We start from the raw sequence: 21,451 nt of genomic DNA on the forward strand, positions 1-21,451 counted from the left end.
CCTCCAGAGCAGTTTGGGGAGATGCATGGAGGTTATATGGGGAGAAAGGAAATCTGGTCTACCAGCAGTTTCCATACCACTAGTGGATGGTCAGCATTAGATATAACCCTGTGAGTGTATATAGAAGGTCAAGCTGCCATCAGGTGAACTATCTCACCTCATAGTAGCCTGGTCATGTGCATTACCCTTCTGAGTACTGAGAGCTCCATCACACCTACTTTTCCCCCTGCTTTGATTCTGTGGTTTCCCCCTCCATTTCCTTAGCGAGTCTAGCACTGGGCACTTTCATGTCTGTGCGTTGTTGCGCTATTTCAGCTCAACACCTGTATCGCTACTATGCCAGCGAAATCTCCCGCCTTGCCCCCTACATTCTCCTTCCCCCTGCAGTTAATTTTGTATATATTTGATAATATATATTTTTATTTCTGTTCAAATACAATAGTACAACAGCCTGAAACTGCGCAATTATGGTAAAACAACACACTATACTATCCCCTAAGATCATATTAAACAATATAAGTGAAGAGAAAGTATTACAATTGGTTTGGGGGAAGTTTAGGGTCAATGTTGGCATGACAACGGGAAGCTCAGGAGAAAGAATCCTAGAGTTGAATGGGACCAAGTCTGGGCATGGGCAGCGACGGCTCCACTTGCCTTCTCTACAGGGTGTCCAGGTGCCCTCTCTCCCTCCCTCTACACAGTTGAGCAGTTGAGTAGAGAACCACCCCACCCTCCTCCTTTGTCAGTGAGACCACCCTTCAACACAGACACCCAACAAAAAGTGGGATGGTCCGATATAGCTCAAGGTCAGCAACACACGGGATGGAGGAGCTGCTTTATTGCGCATGGAGAGAAAAAAAACCAGAATTTCCCTGACACAAAATAAGATGGAAAAGGGAGGGGAAGAGGCAAGATGAGCGCAGGGCAGGGATGACGTCATGTGAGTACCGTGCTGCAAAAACACATACCAGGCATGGGAAGAGTGCGATAAACTGCTGGTGTGATGGAGCTCTGAGGGAAACTAGGTGCAATTGTACAATATTCTCTAAGGGGAATCACAGAAATTGTATATATAGTAAAATCTGACCTCAGCAGGAGCAATATGAGAAGGAGTTGTAAAGAATTCTGCAAAAATGTTTTGGGAATGAAATGGCAGTTTTAAAGAACTGCTGCAATTTATAGACAGGAAGCATTATGGGAGTAGAGAACAGAGGCAGAAAAGTAGACAGAGCGGGGGAAGTAGTGAGGACTCTCCCATGAAGAAATACATAGTGAGGATCCAACGTTTGTGCTGGAGACAAAGAGAGTGGCAGAAACCCTGAGAGTCTGAAGGTGTGATTAAACTAGCAAGATGAATTAGCCTCTCAATAAAAGCATAAGGCAAAAGTTAAGTAGGTCAATCTTGAAATAAGGAAGAGCATCAGGAAGCACTAACTTGACCCATTTCAAAGGAACTTAAGGCCAAAACAGACATTAGATTTAGATCTGCATCTAGCAGCGATGTCTTTTTCTTTATTTATTTTTTCTTTCCTTTTTTTCATTTTTACTATAGAATAACCGCAGGAGCCCCTAACACAGATTGGGCCCATAGTGTTAAAGCCCATAGTGTTAAAACCCCGTGGTCAGGTCCCAATCCAGATCAGGGCCCTTACACCCACTCTAGAGTGACAATGAAAAAAAGATGTATTGCTAGATATGGATTTAAAGCAATATCCATTTTGGCTCTCAGTTATGATTAATTTTAGATGGATCAGTGTTTAAGATTAATTTTAGACAGATCAGTGTTTAACTTATCTGTGAAGATTGAGCCCAGATCTTGAGACAGCAGGTACAGTGGGGGAAGGAGAGCAGAACATTTAAAGAACAAATTGAAAGTACAGACTACATGGTTAGAGTAAGAATAAGAAGAGTGAAAAAATGGTCCTGTTTGATGAGAGATTGCAGCTCTAAGAGATGCATGAAAGAGTCACCTGAGAAAGACCACTTAACTGAGAGGTTTGGGAATGACTTGCCTGGTCTCTGTGTTAGTATAGCCTATTGAGTGTGATTTAAAAAAAAAGTATGCAGAAGAAGGAAAGGAAGAATTAAGGAGGGATATATTAAAGAGAGAGGGGTGGATCCAATCTTAGTCATACTTAGAGTAGATCTATTGAAATCAATTAAAGCCAGTCATGACTCACTTAAACCCACTGGTTTTAATAGGTCTGCTTTCTGGTTATGATTAAGACTGGATCTAACCTATAGAGAAGTGAAAAGAAGTGGAAGAATCATGAGATGAGCATGAGGTCAATAAAGAGAGGGGAGGATTCAATGGATAAATCAGAAATGGAACAGTTTGAAAGGAACATAAGAAGCTGCTTTATACGGAGGAAGACAATTAGCTCAGCATTGTCTCTGTGCTGATTGACAGGGGCTCTTCAAGATTTCAAGCACATACATAAAACTAAACACTCATGAACATTAACAAAACATGTCATTCATAGACTGGAATTTAAATGCTGCAGCTAGTAAGGTGTTTTGGGAGCCTGTTAGAAGACAGTTATGTATCTCTCATATCTCTTTAGTCAAAAGCATGAATGCTTTTAATTTTAAATCTATGCAAGATAAGCTACTGCTTGATGAAGAAACAGAGCAGCCTTTCCCAACCTGGCACCCTCCAAACATGTCGGACTGCAACTCCCATCATCGCCAGCTATCTTGGTCCTGGCTGGGGATGGTAGGAGTTGTAATCCTATAGCTGGAGAGTACTGGGTTGGAGAAGCCTGGAACAGGACATACAGCCAGAGAAGAGGAGACTTCAGTAATGGAGGGAGCAACCTTAAGGCCCCCAGACAGAGCCTGAGGTGCTGGGGGTGGGAATAGTTAATACAGGTTCCTGGACCTGCAGTTGGAGATAGCACTTTGACAGCAGATCCAGGAATCTGTGCTCCCTGCCCCTCCCTCTCACAGCTGGCACAGAGAAAATAGCACCGGCTGCCTCTCTGAGGTTGCAAAGGTGACCTCAGAAGGGATAAAGGGGTTGCCTGTAGGCAGGAAGGGAGGGGACTGGAGGAACCAGAATCCAGCATATCCCAAGGCCTCCCCAGCTTCCTTCCCTGACACGCTCCAGTTAGACGGGCGAAAAACCCTTTCTAGCCAAAATGGAGGAGGAGTGCTGAGGCAAAGATTGCCTCCACCACTGCTGCTACACATAAAATGCCCATCAGCCTCCATGTTCAGAGGGTTTGGGGCATCACCATAGGATTGCATTCCTATTATATTATGAAGTGAGGGCCTCTGGTAGTGATCCTTGGTGTGAGAACAGGAGTGTTGCAAGTACACCAGAGTACCCCCATTTCATCTCTGAGTTTTTGGTGGATATGAGACAATGGGCAAACCAATAGGGTGGCCTCATGTCTTTGTTTATGGAGGAGAGGCCTGTATTTGAAAACTTGTCAGAAGACAGTTCTTTGTTTGATAGTGTCCTTGATTCAAAGGGCTGTCTAGACCTAGGCCTTAGCTAGAAGGGACGAAAAACTGGGGTGATCCCCAGGATCGTCCCTGTCCGTTCACATGATGCACAGGAGATTTCAGGGTCAGGGAGGGATGATCCTTCGCTTGCCCCAGGATCTCACCCTACTCTTTGAGCCCAGTTTTTCTGTGGTCCCAGACTGAGCCCGAGACCGCAGAATGTGTGGCCAGGCATCGCGGTTTGTCCCTGTTCCTCATGGATACTCGTGAGGAGCCGGAACCTGCACACAGGAGCACTGCGCTCATCAGGGGTAGGGTGGGTTGGAGGGAGCGGGGATTTTTTAAAAAGAAAGCTTACCTTTTGCGCACGAGCGCTCGTGCGCATCTTCCCCTTTAAGAAAAAAAACAAAATGGCGGGCGTGACGCCTCTCTCTCTCTCTCTCTGAGGTCATCGCGCACCACATGTGAAAATAGGGGGAGATCTCACAATAAAAATATTGTGAGATCTTCACCCCTCCATCCCGCTAGACCGGTAGGTCTAGCTAAGGCCCAAGTTTCGCTTAAAGATACGGAACCAGAATGAGAGACAGAGAGCAGGTGGGCTTTGAAGTTGCCCATCCACAATGAGCACCTGAACAACAGATCACCTCTCCATAGTCTTCCCCAGTATGATGAGGCGAATTGTATTTCTAGTTAAATTATAGTACCTTTGCAGCTATGCATGTCAATTAGCACATATGAATTTGATACATATCATACATTGGTTCCATTAGCCCAATATTGTTGACACTGACTGGCAGCATATCTGTGTCCTCTACAAATAGAGGCCTATCCTCTGCCAGCTGTCCAAAAATAGAGCAACTGGGCCACCCAATTGTTTTTCTTCAAGTATAAAGGTCTTAGATGTATTAATAACCGACTGGGGGCTCCTGGTAAAGTACAATACCCAGAAAAAAGCAGAACTGAAATTTGTCTGCAGTTTAAAATGTTCTGTGCATTATATGTGAGATTTGTGGCCTACTTATACACAACTGTTCTAGGAGCCTAAAAGCTGTGGGGAAAACTCTGCCCATGTTGACTGACTCCCATGTGCTCAATCTATGGTACAGTGGTCATGTGTATCTTTGATGTGTGCAGACTTTGGCTTTTGGCATGCCACTAGTAAGCCACACTGAGGTAGCTTGCAATCTTGTGACAAAAGATCAGACAAATATGGGAAAGGGACATAATTCAGAGGTAGAGCACATGCTTCCAGTGTGTTTCTCAATGCCATACAAATTGCTGATTTTGACCTATAAGTACCGAAATAGTCTCAAACCTCAGTATCTGAAATACTGTTGCTTCTGATCTACAAGCTTTTGACGATAGGTAACAAAATGAACCCATTCATTCCAATCCCTCTAATTACTGTGAGCCCAAGGGCTCTGATGATTTCACAAGTCCAAGAACACTGCCTTTCACTCCAATGGAGGACCAGCTTTGCATATTTGTCCACTGATACCTATTGAGTAATCAGCTATTAAAATGAATGGGGCAATCTATATGTACAGGAGCCCTCCTAGGAAAATACACATGGAACTAGGGGTTTGGATGTAAATTTTCAAGCTTCCCTTTATTTATATTATGACTGTATTTCATGTTACTTCTCAAAGCTGGAAGTAAGCAGAAGGCTGCCAGCCACATTCAGAATTGTGGTTGTGATTTCACTTGTAGATGTCTTTCTGGTGGGTAATTCTGATTTCATTTGGTAGTTCCCCAATAAATCCTCTCTTCTTTCTCTAAAATGTTTGCTTCGGTGCCCAACGAAGTGTTTCATTGCAATAACTATCAAGGTGTGTCTTAAGCTTTTCCCTTCGAGCAATAATGATGTTGTCAAGTGGTTGAAGTGAGACCTGCCCAGATTTTTTGGGTGGGGAAACACATACAGCATCTTCACATCTTCCTTATGAGAAAGCCACAGGTTCCTCCAGAGCCTGGGTGAGAGAACATCGGTGAACTGTCTTTTTACAGACACTGCCATCAGGGGGGGGAGGGAAGGGCACAAGCCACCTGGAGTGTTATCGTCCCCTTCTTGGACTTAAGAGACAACAGATGCAATGGACTGGCTTCCTTACAGAACAGCTGCTGTGCTGTTCATTTTAATGGTAAGAAGTTTCTTTAAAGCATTATTTTTAAATCCAGCGTTACCTTTCGAGCAGAGAACCAACTTTTTATATGCTTGTGATGTCTGATGCTGTATTCTGCTTATGTTAATGCTGCTGACTCATTTCTTCTGACCAACCCTTTCCTGCTAGCAATATATCAAAATGTTTTAAGTTGATGTATCTATGTGAAAACTGTGATTTATTGCTCAAATGAATGAAGCAAAACTGCCCTATTTTACATTCAGTAAAGTAGAATTAATCTATAGAGGCATGTGCCAAGTAAATAGAAGTTGGCGAAAAGCAAAACAATAAATCAGCACTTGTATATCGGTATAACATACAAGTCTCTTCAAAGTCTGGAATGTTGCTTGCTCTTAAAAAATGAGACTAGGCCTTTGTACACCATTATCATTATTACCTCTAATACTAAGATCTGTTAAATTGGATTTTAACATGCATTTGTTAGGGCTAAAAATTAAGTACAAAGCTTGATATGCACAGTGCACGCTCTTTTAATTTTATTTGCAGAGATTGTCTCTTTTAGCGCATGATCCAGTTCCATTTTTAGGAATCATTTAAGGAAGCTGTGAAACCTTCTGTAAATTCAGGTGTCATACATACATGCCCGTATCCAAACTAATGGGTGGAGGGTAGGCAACTTGTGACCCTCCAGATGTTTTGGCCTACAGCTGCCATCAGTTTCTAGCCAGTGTAACCAGTGGTGAGGGACTGAGGAGAGTTGTAGGCCAAAACAACTGGAGGTCACACGTTGCCCACCCTGAACTAGTGTCATCAGTCCAATGGGTTTGGGGTCTTGTGTTTCTTGAATATAATCCCCTTTTGACAATGAGCAGGCTTTTCAATGCTATTTGTAATACTGCATTGCAGGGAATGTGTGTGTGTGTGTGTGTGTGTGTGTGTGTATTGTTCAAAATTCTTTGGGGAAATCAATGAACTCACTGAGCAGGCCCAAGATTTCAGTGTACCTAAGTCTATCTTTCAATCCTGGCCACAGAATGGCATTATATGAAGTTATTCAAAAATAGGATCTATATTATATTTCACAAGAATGGAGGGGGAATTCTTAGGCAGAAGCAAACTGCATAAATTCCTAATAACATAGAAACTCCCAAACCACAGACTGAAATAAACAGAAGTCTGTTTATCATGATCTGCATTTGACTAAATGATAATGCCCTGGATAACACAAGAGGGCTGGATTGTCAAATATACAGATACATGGAAGGTTGAACGACCAGCTTTGGGGCAAGTGACATTTTCTTGTTGGGAGGGAAGAATACATATTTTCCCCATCTGCCCTAATTGTTCAATGGACCAAAAATATTCACAGCATGGGGCTGAGTTATATAGTTGGGCTGTGTTCACAGTACTTGTACGGGCTTGCTTCATGAAGGCAATCCTGCATGGTTTTTCTTTTGCCATCTGCCTGATGGTTTATTATTACCATCTCCACTTGGCTAAAATTCTTGTTTGTCATTTCATCTAAGCACCTTCCTTTTCTCTTCTAATTATTAAAATTAAAAGGCTGAATTATTTTTATACATTTTAATGGAGTTTTAAAGCAAATCCAGAGGGCCAATTAACTTCTCCAGGATTAGGCATTTCACACAAGATTGTGACCATAACCCAGCATGGGTTTAGGTGTGTTTAAAACCTTTGAAATAGGCTGGGTTGTGACCTATGTGGCCACAGTTTAGTGCATGGAAAGGCTCAATTACAGTATCACTTGGCATGTGGGTGGACACTTTTCCCAGCCTAGATTGCACCATGCATCAAAAAGACAAAAGGGGGATCACAAATATAAACCTCACACTGGCTTGCCACCACTACACTCAAACATGGATTGAACTGTGGCATGCAAAATAATATTTTTGCTTGTTATCAAATAATCAATTTCACACATCATTCTTATAGTGCATTCCCATACATGTGTATTCATAGAATCATAAAATAGTGGAGTTGGAAGGAGCCTATAAGGCCATCGAGTCCAATCCCCTGCTGAATGCAGGAATCACCTTAAAGCATACCTGAAAGATGGCTGTCCAGCTGCATCTTGAAGGCCTCTAGTGTGGGAGAACCCACAACCACCAGTAATTGGTTACATTGTCATACTGCACTATCAGACAGGAGGTTTTTCCTGATGTTCAGCCGGAATCTGGTTTCCTTTAACTTGAGTCCATTATTCTGTGTCCTGCACTCTGGAATCCTGGCCCTCCTCAGTTTGACAACCTTTCAAGTATTTGAAGAGCACTATCATGTCTCCTCTGTCTTCTCTTCTCATAAGTAAGCCCCACTGAATTCTTACTCCCAGACAAGTGGATATAGGATTGCTATCTTAGAGTTTCAAGGACACTTGTGTGCTTTCTGTAGGGCAGCCCATGAGTATTACAATGTAACTGTGAAAAATAATAGGCATACATCATATTGGCCTGGAATAAGAACTTTCTAAATTTCTGACGCTGAGTATTGGTTCCATTTGTTTGAAAGGCTATTGCAGGCTTTCAACATCATTAGAAAGAAGTCTAGTGGTACAGATATGGTTTTGGTGATCTAAACTTTTTTTAAAAATCTAAATATTATTGATGAATTTATTTTGTGGAATGCAGGATTTCGCAGATAGTTGGTTCAGTGACTCAGTTATGTAATTCTACTGCCAATGAAGTGAAAATAAGCAACTTTCTACTTCACATAACAACAAAACTGTGTGCTTGTTTAGACATGGCTGATTTTCCCTTTGGTCCCCAGCACAGGGAAAACATAAATGTACCAATCTAGCTGTAGTTTGTATGAAGCTAGATGTGCGCAACCTGTAGTATGAGGATAAGCATCCCCTCCCACATCCGAAGATATGTCCAATCTGTTCAATGGAATTCAGATGTATTTCACAATGCAGGCAGAGATGCAGTCATTCAGGTGCACATCCACATCAGGATACAAGCCTGCACAGATGCCTGCTTACATATGTGGATCTCTCTCCTTGGATCAGACTGAGATTGGCTGGTTATCAAGTTGAATCAGCAGTATCGCAAATTAAAATGTGTTTTGTGGATTTGTTGACCAAAGCTTTATATTTAAAAGTTTTTTATTATTATTAAAAATAAATAAAAATAAAAAAGAACATGCATTCAATACTATTGGCTAGCTTTGATTTTAAAATAAAACTTTTAAAAAACAGTCACTGGAAAACAGAAACCAGGTGTCTGGATATTTACGCCCTAAGCATAAATGCATATACATGTATATAATTCTTATTGCAATACTATTGAGGCTGCAATCCTATTTGGGATAAGCCTCATTGAACTCAATGGGACTTGCTTCTGAGAAGGCATGTATAGGAGTGCAGTTTAAGTTGTGGTTAGTTTCAGTGGGAATTCTAACCATGTAATAGGGTTTCGGCTTGGAGACGCCATGTGCCAGGAATTTGACTGCAAAGTTACAGAACTCTGGAAGTAAGTTTAATAAAAAGAAAGATCTAATCTTATTCAGTGGGAGTTTTGGCTCAGGAATAAAATATACATCCCAAACTGCTGACATGACAGCATGCTACAATGGCACTATGATGACTAATAGTATAATGTGTACTGGGATACTCAGCCTTGTTCACAGCAATGCTCTTGCTCGACTTCAAAGCGAGCAGACTCAACCCCTGAAATGAACAGCACTGGGAAAGAGAACGAATCAGGAATTAAGGGCATGTTCAGTCACTTGGATGCAAGAAGGTGGAGCAGGGAGTATTCCATAATTGCACTTAATATTGCTTTGGCACCGATAATGATTAGTTAATTCAGGTTTGTAAATGGCTTTGAAGTAGAAGTTGCAAAGCAGCATATTAAAGTAGTGGAACCGAAGCTACTCTCTTTTACAACAACTTCTCAGACTTTGGAAATTTGGATTCAAACATGTACAAGATTTCATTCTTAGAATACATTTAAAAAGACACATTTACTACACAAATCCTGTACCAGTTTACTCAGAAAGAAGGCTTATTATGCCTTATGGGGCTAACTCTCAGGTAAGTATGTTTAGGATTGTCAGTGCCAGACAGACAAGATGCAATAGGTTTTTTTTTTTATTGAACATAGGAAGTAACTTCAGATTATTCGGCCATTTAGCCCAGTTCTGTCTGTGGTAACTGACAGCAGCTCTACAATGCATTTCCAGTCCATTACAGTCTGAGATACTTTAATGGCCAGGGTAGTCAGACTAATCATGTAACTACTGTTTAGGATTTTGTCCAATGATCTAACCCTATCATTCTGATTTTTGTGTCTTCCTCTCCATGTCCTAGAACTCTATATGGCACAACAGTCCAAAGTTCTGTGCGCACTCCTATGTTCATAAGGAAATCCTGTTGTTCCATGCACTGCAGCAGCCTTCCCCAACTTGATGCACTACAACTCTCATCATCCATTGGCTATGCTGGCTAGGGATGATTGGAGTTGTAACCCAACACATCAGGAAGGCACCAGGTTGGAGAAGGACGCAGTAGAGAAAGAGGAGCAACACACACAGAGAGAAAAGTATATGTTTATTGGCTTCCCTTCTGCCTACCCTTCCATTAATGATTAATGGTTTGGTTCTCAGAGTATCCTTTTTTCCTTGTCAAAGCTACTCCCAAAGAACATTTTGACATTATTGCTGTTCTTATTTCTTTCATTAATTCATGCTGTTCTTGTCAACAACAGCATGACAAACTTATCAAATGATGCATTCAAACTAATACAGCTAAACATCAGGTTTTTTTAGATTTGATGTATGGAATTTAATGCACCCTTTAAGTCAGCACTGATATCCAGTAAACCAGCTATTAAGTTCAGGGTATAATTCTCCAAGCAGCATTTCTCCTAAACCATTCTTATATGTTCTAATAGGGTTTTGCATCAAATATGCCTATGATGGAGTGCTCACTAATGTTTAGTGTAATAGTTAGCCTTGGCTAGAAGTGGGAAGACATGGGGTCAATTCCCCACTTGGCCATGAAGTTCCTTGGTTGACTTAGGGCTAATCAGTATCTCTCTGACTAACCTATATCACAGGATCATTGTGAGGGTAAAACAGGGAAGAACCATGCATACTATCTTAAACTCCTCGGAGGAAAGGCAGAATATTAATCAAACAATCAAAAGAACAAAACTGTTCATCTCTTCCACAAGATGCTCTCCAAGGGCCATAAGTAATAAGCAATCTGTTGTTTTTAAAGGGAAAAAACTTCCATACTTCTTCCCATGCCAGTTGTTACTAAGTATCAAAACAACAAAGAGAGCAACTTATATGTTGCAGTTAGTACAGCTCTGTTAATAAGGGGCTCAACCATCAACAAGTTCACCTTTACAAGCCCTGTTGAATGAGAAGCATGTGTAAGCTTCCATTCATTTCAATGGGGCTCAGGCAGAAGATACTTGTGAGTTGCACCTAATCCTACAAAGTCCTACAACTCTCAGAATGCTGGGAACTGTAGGACTTTTTTCTGTCTAAACATGTATAGGATTATGCCCTAGATTACTTTTTCCAGTCTCATGACTTTTAAATAGAGACTTTCATTGAACTGAGTTCTAACTCACAAAAGCTTTAGTGAGTGGAGATGGAAGCACTGAATAAAGACACAGACACCAGAACTTGGGATAAACTAGGGCATCTTTATTTAAATACGGGAACTTTACCGTTCCCTGGATTTGCATGTGAAAGTGTGGGAAAGTTTATGCCATAACAAATTTGTTAGCCTTTAAGGTGCAGAAGACTCTTTGTTGTTTTTGCTGCCACAGAATAACATGCTACTCTTCTGGGAAAGTTGAAGAAATTGTAATTAACTAGGGTGACCATATGAAAAGGAGGACAGGGCTCCTGTATCTTTAACAGTTGTATCGAAAAGGGAACTTCTGCAGGTGTCATTTGTATATATGGAGAACCTGGTGAAATTTCCTCTTCATCACAACAGTTAAAGCTGCAGGTGCCCTGCCCTCTTTTAAATCTGGTCACTCTAGTATAGCTCCTGCAGCTTTAACTGTTGTGATGAAGAGGGAATTTCAGCAGACTCTTCATATATACAAATGACACCTGCTGAAATTCCCTTTTCTATGCAACTGTTAAAGATACAGGAGCCCTGTCCTCCTTTTCATATGGTCACCCTAAATAATTAACAGATTTAAGAATGGCAACATTTGAGACATTGTAGCTAATATAACACCACAGGTATGGCCCATTAAGGTTTGCACCAAAATACTTCTATTGTAAAGTTATGCTCAGTAGCACTGGCAAAGGGAAGACATCCCGGTCAAGTCCTTTAGGAGGCTTTTCCAAAGGCTCAAGCAGCAGGGAGGCTGCAAGGACCAAAAGAGATAAAAATTGTAAAAGAAACACATACTACTACTACCCCTCAGCCACCTCCCATTTGTTTATTTATTTATTTGTGTGTGTTTTTAATTGATTGATATACCACTGACTAGGGTGACCAACTGTCAGGATTTCCCCGGATTTGTCCTGGTTTTTGTTCTTTCCATGGTGTCAGGGGGGATTTTCTATAATTTTCAATTATGTCCTGGAATGACACACCTTCCTCTTTAAGGCTGCCATTAGCATGGCAGGAGGGAATGACATGCTTTCTTGAGGCACATCATTCCCCCACCCCAAGCTCCAATTGAGGTCTTAAAGGGGAAAGTGGGTCATTTGTGGACATTATAGAAAAGGCCCCAATTGGAGTGGGTGGTGGTGCAGAAATCCTTTCCCCTCCTCCACTCCAATCGGGTTCTTTAAGGTGGCGGGGGAATAACGTACTTTCTGCAGGACTCAGAAAGCTGCTTCCCCATACACGCACTAGGTGTCCTCTTTTTTGGTTTCCCAAATATGGTCACCCTACCACTGACCATATTTTAAAATATCTTTAAGCGTTTTACATTAAAACACTTTATGCTATACATTAAAATACTTAATTGTTAAACATTAATAAAAACATTAAAGCCAATTAAAGCCAATACAGTGCTACAATTTTATTTATTTATTTTATTTATTTACTTATTGCATTTTTATACCGCCCAATAGCCGAAGCTCTCTGGGCGGTTCACAAAAATTAAAACCATCATAAAATTACCTTAACATCATTACCATGCCCTGCATCCTGAGAAATTTCTCCAAAATACTAAACCTCTACAAAAGAAGAAGAAAAATGACTGCCTGTTTTGCAGGGAAATAAAGCGGTTGCGAAACAGCAGGTGGAGTTTCGGCACAGCACTACTTTAGAATGTGCTTTGATATGCGGCAGGCCTATAGGGCCTTTGGCATCCACTTGCCCTGCAATTTACGGCCTGTTCACATGCCTTTCCTGCAGCTGTTCACAATGCAGCTGCAGGAAAGATTCAACTCTTTATTTTTATTTATTTATTTATTACATTTTTATACCACCCAATAGCCAAAGTTCTCTGGGCGGTTCACTCTTGATGACATCATGTTGTGTGTCTGTCACTACCGCACCCCTGAATTTAACAATGGCAAATTTCCCACTTTTGAGAACACAATGCAGTATTAAAGAAGTGAGGCACAAAACTATCAGGCTCCTATCACAATGCCCTTTGAAGAAGGTGCTTAGGTATTTTAAGCAAGTTGCAATCGCCCAGCCTCACTTCCCTTTCTATAAAAATTAATTGGGGTTTCTGCGGCAGCAGAGCCAGTAAAGATTGTAATCCTGTCCTGGAAATAAAAAGTGCTAAATAAGCCTGTCTGGGTGGAAGTCTTGGGGGGAAACCAGGTTGAGGAAGTCTGTAAAACAGGCACCCTTCATGCTGCTTGAACAAAAGAAGAAGTAAACTGGAAGTGCAGCTTAAAACTTTCTCATGGGATGGTGGTGAGGCAAAACCACATGCTTGACTTTGACTAGGCCGAAGCCTGCCAAATGCATACCACACCCATCTTTATAGAAAAAGAACCTCTTCCTTTGTTCTTTTGTATCTAATAAAATGTGCCAGAGTGTGAATAAGCTTCTGCAGTATTCTAAAATTGTTGTGTGTCCCATTTCAATTTACAGCTTTGACAAAGTGATGGCCTTTGTTAGTTGGTTGCAGCTACTGTGAGGAATAAAACCAGTTCTGTCTGAGAAGAAACTTTTGCTTGGTTAGGCCTATATTCAGACAGTCTGACCCGGAGTCCAGTTAAAATGAAATTCTTGGCTGTAGTCAATTTGTCCCCATTGTTTTCCATGGCACGGCATCCCAGTCCGTAAGAAGTGAAGCTTATAAGGCGCTTTATATTCAGTAGGGCCTAAATTAGTGTGCTGGTCAGGGTGTAAAATATCTCCAAGTATTTCAGATTAGCTAGATTGCGGACAGAGCTGATCCTAGATATTTAGGCTGCAAGTTTCCCATCCCTGAATAGAATTGTATTCTTCAAGGTATTACTCTGATCTGTGGTGATGGGACTATGGTATCAATACTGCCACAATTACAAATTTATTCAAATATTCAGAAAAGATAGGTGGAACAGACCCAGGAGTAATTTGCCTGCTCAAGATTATAAAGTGGCATTGACGCCATCCAGAGAGGTAGTGCCTTCCTGAGATTGCACCACTTCAGTTATGGGGAATTACGATTCTGAATGCCCCTCAACCCAAGTAAAATGTTCCTGAACCTGGAAAGCTAGCACTTTAGGCAGAAGAGTTCTGAAAATTTCTGCTATCAGTTGCTTTTTTCCAAAAATTTGAATTAGCTTGAATATTAGAAGCACTTTTCAGAAACATTATGAAAACAATATTGTCATGCTCATGAATTTATCCCCAGAACCAGGCCTAGCAAACTTCCAAGTAACTATTTTTTCCATATGGCTGCTCTTATAGGATCAAATGCCTTCCATGGATGCTAAGCTCATTATTTCTTCATCTGCTGTAGAATCCTATGCATGTTTATTCAGAAGTAAGTCCCACTGTGTTCAGTGGGGCATACTCCCTGGTGTTTAGGACTGCAACCTCATTCATTCAGTGCATTTGTATTCCTCCCTTCCCTTAAGGAGCTGAAGGCTGTAAACTTGGGAATATATAGAATTTACTCCCTGGATAAACATTCATACAATTGTGCTGCATGGTGGTGAACATGGAAGTTAATCTGCACTACAAGAGGCAGTTAATATTAAAGATCCACTGTCTGCAATTTTTCTATTGGTTATTTGCCATACAATAGGGTGACCATATTTTGGAAACCAAAAAGGAGGACAACATGGTCGCCCCCAAGGGGGCGTGTCCAGCACCAAGGGGGTGTGCCCACGCAAACATAGCCTTGGTCACATGTCTGATTTTACAGCACACATTTAAGACAAATCTGTTCTACATAACATCTTAATGTTAAAATCACTGAAATAAAGAACAAGTGAGAGATTCAATGTATCTGAAATTAACTTCACTCACTCCTACTTTTGTAGGTTTTGCTGTACTTTGAAGCTTTTGCTATACTCTGTGTGTTACATTCTCCCCTTCCCTTAAATATCTTTTCTGACTGTATCTTCACTCATTACAAGCTGCTGTTGTTGTTAACAGGGTTTGCTACTGGCCCCAGATCTGTTTCAAATTTGGTATGGCTAAAGCTCTACCTAAAAGCTATCATGGTGTCAACTTTCAGCTCTTTATCTTTAAAAATGACAGTTTAAAAAATAATAATTTTAAAACCTCAATTTTTAAAAAAATCTTAAAAAATCAATGGATGAACGCATCTGTTTCAAATTTGGTGTGGCTAAAGCTCTACCTAAATCCTTTCATGGTGCAAAGTTTCATCTCTTTATCTTTAAAAATGACAATTTAAAAAATATTAATTTTAAAACCTCAATTTTAAAAAAAAAACCTAAAAAATCAATGGATGAACGGATCTGTTTCAAATTTGGTATGACTAAAGCTCTTCCTAAGAGCTACCATTGTGCCAAGTTTCATGTCTTTATCTTAAAAAATGATGACGTTATAAGCATTTTTGTTAATTCCCATTAGAGCTGCTCTTTGGGGGGGGGGAATCCGGATTTCCCCTCCCCCCTCCCGGATTTGCCATCAAAAACCCGGGCAAATCCGGGCAAATCCGGTCATATGCTCACCCTACGGAGCAGTGTAGTTTTAAAATGAAGGCCCCTTGTTCCAAAGTACAGCCCACATGTTCTGATCATGAGCTGTCCCACTCAATTCTGTGGATCTAAGTGCATGTATGAGGTAGCTATCTGGTATTTCTTCCTTTTAGCTTTTATTATATGTTGAGAGTAGGTGCCATGTTTAATGCAGATTTACAAGTATCTTATGCAGTGTAAGATAATGTAAGGCTTATTACTAGAGATCTACCACATCGTTTTTGCTCATTTTGGTTTTAAACTGAAACTTGAGCAGTGTAGGCATGCAGAAAATATTGGAAGTTTGAAAAAGTTCAAAGCTTGAGGTTTTATAGCAATTGATTTCTTCCATATCAAACATGCAGCACGGCCCCTCTACCAATGGGATGACAGACAGCTTGGCTTGGTCAATTAGTGTGGTGTGAAGGTGGGCCCCATGTGCAGCCATGCAGTTAGGTGATGGAAGCAGCCAATTGGGGCATGTGAGGGAAGGGGAGAGGCTGTGCCCCAGGCAAATTTTGGAAGGGGATTCATTTCGCATGAGCCACATGTGAAATGAAAAGAATGGATGAAAAAACAAGAAAGGAGCAGAACTACTAGCACCCATAGCAACATGGGCTTTAATCTATTAATTGTTATTTAGTAGATGATAAGTGAGACCTGCAACAAAAAGGTTGCAGTGTGAGGTGGTCCTGTTCAATGTTCCAGTCAGCCAGCAATGCCCTCTTCCATAATACTCCTTTCCACACAAACACACACACACACAACAAGCAGTTAGCATTTTGTGGCCGCTGAGAACACTGAGTTGTTTTGGGTTCCCCTAATTTGGCCTTTTGGCAGAACTGAGAAGTAGTCATGCCTATATAGCTATCCGCGTGTTTAGCTCTTTAAAAGTTCAAGAGGACAGAACCCTGTCCCAAGAAGCTTACAATCTGAAATCTGCCATCAAGCAAACAGGGGTGGGTGGGAGGGAATAAAATAGCTGTATCCAGCCTTAATTCTCACCATCTCATCCAACAGGAATCACATCATAGCTGCTAACTTAATTGAACAGACTATAAAACAAGACAGTTTAGGCTAGTTTTCAAGAAAGCATAAGAAAGAGTTACTAATTAAATTTCTCACATTACAAAATAACCACCCATGCAGGTGCTCAAATGACTGTTCTCATAAAGCCAACATAAGCTTTATGTGATGTGTTAAACAGTGTTTTGCTTGACTCTCAAATATATCTACCATCTTGTTTTGTTGTAGGGTGAGATATTATCCCCCCTCCCTGTTTTTGTTTTTCTTTGCATCTATAACTGACCCTTTTGCTTGTAGGTCTACTTTTGTTTTACATCCAGAATAAAATTGGTGATAATAAATTTGTGTAAATTAGTGATGATAGAAACTTTGGGACAAATCTTCCTGCCCATATTCATTTGATAAGTCTGATCTAAATTTAAAGTTGATGGGAAAGACAGGAATCAAAAGAACTCCATATGCAAAGCCAAGTGTTTCTACATACATGTCCTGATTTGTTGTTGCAATCACATCTTTTTGTGCTTTTTGAAGGGTGTTCCTGAAGTTCCATCACATTTTGGGAGTGGTTTATCGGTGAAGAAGGGACCCACGATCAGAAGCTAGAACCTCTAAGGCGTGCTATGTTGAAAGTTCCCATGTAGTCCTTTGGTTCTGGGCCAAAATTTTAACTGAGTTCAATGGGGGCTTGACTGGAACATTTGTCCCAAGCAGAATTGTAGTATGGGTTGCATGTGTCTGGTGATTCCTTAGGTAAATACTAAATCAAAGGCTCAGGGATGATCCGAGTTCCCCTTCCTGATGCCATCCAGATGTATTGGATTGCAACCCACCATCATCTCCAGCCAGCATGCTGTTTGGAGATGATGGGAGTTGTAATCCAACACATCTGGAGGGTACCTAAATGGGGAACACTGCTGTAAGCCCTGATAGCAGGAACTGCATGAGTTGTGTTGATTTAAACTACAGAGGGCAATGATACAAATGAGGGGGGAAATACATGAGTGAGTATGAACTTGCATAAGAATACTGTAGGGCAGCGTTCTTCCTGTGCATCTCCCAATATTTTATTTCTGTGAAGGTTTAGTATTCAGACTTTAATATAAATGAAGTTTATTTATATGATTATTTATTAATGGAGGTGGGGAATGAAGAGAGCATCATGCTTACTCTGTTCTTTTTGTTCTCCTTCTAGGTGTCCCTGGAGTTCAGCACTAGCAGTTTTCATGTTGAGGTAACTTAATCCCATACAGCCTTTAATCGGTTTCCTACATATGGGCCTTGTTTTCGCACACATTCCTTCTGTCTCCTTCAGAATCCTAGCCCTGAATCACTGGTCTCTCTAGTGACCCACAATTGCTCTGCCTTTAGGCTGTGTGGAGTTCCTTCCCATACTGATGCCTCTACTTCCTCAGTTTGCAGTTTACCTAGTCCCACGTCCCTTAGTCCCACTACTTTTGCTCTCAAAGTAGTAGCAAAACCAAACTGATCTTCTACTTCCCTTTCACAATGGCATTGGTTTGCAGTGGACCTTTCCCTCTGAGATGTCTGAATATTTGTGAACATTCTGTGACATTAGAGAAGTCCAGCCAGTGGCTGGGGTGGAGGCTCGAGAAAGAAAACAGGCAACAACCAGAGCTAGCCTATTATGTCTAACATTGTATAGAGCATTTAGTATTCAAAACAGTTGTTCATAATGGCATTCCATGAGTCATAATAACACTAGTGTGCATTTTGTTCAAGGTGAAAGAATGGAATGAAAAAGGTGGGGAGAGATGGAAAACATATCGGAGGCAGAAACGAGAATGGATTAAATTTGCTGCAGCCTGTAGGGAAGAAGAAGATAATTCAATGAGAAACCCAATTGCCAGGGTAAGTTCCAAGCACTTTTTTAAAATATTGTTCAAAACGTGTCCTTATTTGCTTAGTAGGGGTGTGCACGGACCCCCCGCTCCGCTTCACTTGCAGATCCGCCATTTTTCGGAGCGGGTCGCTCCGCCCCGCCCCCGCTCCGCCCACTTCCGCTCCGCTCCGCTCGGAGCTCCGGATCCGGATCCGGAGCTCCGTTTTTGCCCCCCCATAGGGTTGCATTGAAAGCTAAAAAAGTAAACAACTTTTTTTCCGTTGAAGTTAGAAACCTCACGTTTGGCACCATGACACCTCATGGGCGTATACACACACACGCCAAGTTTCAAGGCAATCCCATCATCCCCTGATTTTTGGCGAATTTTTGAAAATCGGGCACCCCATTCACACCCCTTGGGATAGCTCCGTCAATTTGCATGTTAGAAACCTCAAACTCGGCACCAGGGCAGCTTATCCATGTGTCCACATGCACGCCAAGTTGCAAGCAAATCCCATCATCCCCTGATTTTTGGCGCGGCTCTACCCTCTAACGCACCTCCCATAACCCTAATTCACACCCCTTTAGATAGCTCCGTCAATTTGCACGTTAGAAACCTCAAACTCAGCACCATGATAGCTTATCCACGTGTCCACATGCACGCCAAGTTTCAAGGCAATCCCATCATCCCCTGATTTTTGGGGAATTTATGAAAATCGGGCACCCCATTCACACCCCTTGGGATAGCTCCGTCAATTTGCATGTTAGAAACCTCAAACTCGGCACCAGGGCAGCTTATCCATGTGTCCACATGCACGCCAAGTTGCAAGCAAATCCCATCATCCCCTGATTTTTGGCATGGCTTAACTCACCCCAAATTGTCCCATTCTACAACTACGTCAATTTGCACGTTAGAAACCTCAAACTCAGCACCATGATAGCTTATCCACGTGTCCACATGCACGCCAAGTTTCAAGGCAATCCCATCATCCCCTGATTTTTGGGGAATTTATGAAAATCGGGCACCCCATTCACACCCCTTGGGATAGCTCCGTCAATTTGCATGTTAGAAACCTCAAACTCGGCACCATGAGAGCTTATCCATGTGTCCACATGCACGCCAAGTTGCAAGCAAATCCCATCATCCCCTGATTTTTGGCGCGGCTTAAACTTTTTAACTCACCCCAAATCAAGTCCCATTCTACAACTACGTCAATTTGCACGTTAGAAACCTATCCTTTGGTCCCATGACAGCTTACCCATGTGTCCCCATGGACACCAAGTTTCAAGGCAATCCCATCATCCCCTGATGTTAGGGGAACTTTTGAAATTTGAACACTCCAGTATGTCAGGGATTTAAAGTTGCAATTGCAGACAGCTCAATGGGGCCAGTTCCAAGGCAATCCCAACATGCCACGAGATAACCCTAAATCTTCTGGCACATTTGAAAAAGGGATTATTGAATTTGATAAAGTCTAAGTGAGCGCAGGAAGGACTTCTCCCCTTAGTCAAAGCAAGACACATACACCATCGCTGCAAGGCGGGAAGGGGAGAAGGGAGGGAAAGCAGGCAGGCAGCATGCATTGTAGTGCCGCAAGGATGGCTTGAGCACTAACGCATAGCAAACCAACCCATAAGTGGGCGCAAAGTGAGGCAAAGATGGCTGGTTCTTTCTTTCTAAGCCAGCAGTTACGCCTTGAGGGGCACAGAGGAGGACGATTGGGAGCAAACCAGGCACCAGGCGGGCAGAGAGGCAGGCAGAGTAGGCGAGGAGTCAGTCCTGGCAGATGCCCCACCACAGCAGCACCCCGGGGGAGGCGGGCAGACAGGCAGGCAGGCATGGGTTGGCGGGCCCAGAAAAGCTGGTACCTTGCACAAGTAAGCCATAGATCTGTGGGGGAGTCAGTCCCAGCAGATCCAGCTACCTCACAAGGATGGCTCCCAGGCAGGCGGGCAGGCGCCTCCACTGTAGTGGCTGTGCTCAACTCGGCGGGCGCACTACAAGACGAGTTGAAGTGAGAGCTCACTTCTCAGGAAACGTAGTGGCTGTGCTACGGGAGATCGGTGGACTGCTGGAGCTTAGCTTTTTCTCTGAGGGGAAGTCCATGAGTTGAAGTGACAGCTTGCTTCTCAAAGACAGGGTTACAGCGGAAGAGGGGTGGGACGAGACCGGGGAGACAAGCTCGACCAGTGACTACTACTAATCCCCACATCCTGGAGGACCACAGCATCCCACACAAAGTGGCTGTGGTGAAGTCAATGGCTGTCATGAGTCGAAGTGAGTGCTGACTTCTCAGGAGGAAACTTAAACTGTCCCTAGTATGCACTAAGTGGCTGTGCTATGGGAGTTCGGTGGACTGTTGGAGTACCAGCCGCAATTGGGGAAGTGAATGAGTTTCAGTGAAAGGTTGCTTCTCAAAATCAGCACACAGATCAAGGACTCCATTTGATCCCCGAGCTATCTAAAGGGTGACCCGTGGACTGCTGGAGTTTTCCTCCGGTTCCCGGTGGCTGGGATGGGTCTCGGCTTCTCAAAGCCATGGCACTGCTGCATATGCAGTGCAGCTTCTCGAAAGAGAGCTGTCCCACGGAAAAACGGTGCATTACTGGAGCTTAGCTTTTTCTCAAAGGGGAAGTCAATGAGTTGAAGTGAAAGGTTGCTTCGGAAGTCTATGGCTTTCATGAGTTTCAGTGACAGCTTGCTTCTCAAAGAGGGCGTTACAGCGGAAGAGGGGTGGGACGAGACCAGGGAGAGGAGCTCGACCAGCTGCTGCGACTAATCCTCACCCACATCCTGGAGGACCACAGCATCCGCAGTAGTGGCTGTGGTGAAGTCAATGGCTGTCATGAGTTGAAGTGAGTGCTCACTTCTCAGGAGGAAACTTAAACTGTCCCTATGCACTAAGTGGCT

General features: G+C 42.4%; 1 protein-coding gene across 1 annotated transcript in view; it reads left to right on the forward strand.

Moving 5' to 3' along the window:
* The first annotated feature begins 5,402 nt into the window (after nt 1-5,402).
* Nucleotides 5,403-21,451, forward strand: part of LOC134401577 (desmoglein-1-beta-like) — a 51,433-nt gene continuing 35,384 nt past the window's right edge. The window contains exons 1-3 of the mRNA XM_063130669.1: nt 5,403-5,594; nt 17,893-17,931; nt 18,441-18,569. Of these exons, the coding sequence (XP_062986739.1) occupies nt 5,547-5,594; nt 17,893-17,931; nt 18,441-18,569 (216 nt within the window). The 5' untranslated portion in view covers nt 5,403-5,546. The remainder of the gene's footprint in view (nt 5,595-17,892; nt 17,932-18,440; nt 18,570-21,451) is intronic.

Source organism: Elgaria multicarinata, chromosome 7 (genome assembly GCF_023053635.1).
Source record: "Elgaria multicarinata webbii isolate HBS135686 ecotype San Diego chromosome 7, rElgMul1.1.pri, whole genome shotgun sequence".
NCBI classification, from domain to species: Eukaryota; Metazoa; Chordata; class Lepidosauria; order Squamata; family Anguidae; genus Elgaria; species Elgaria multicarinata.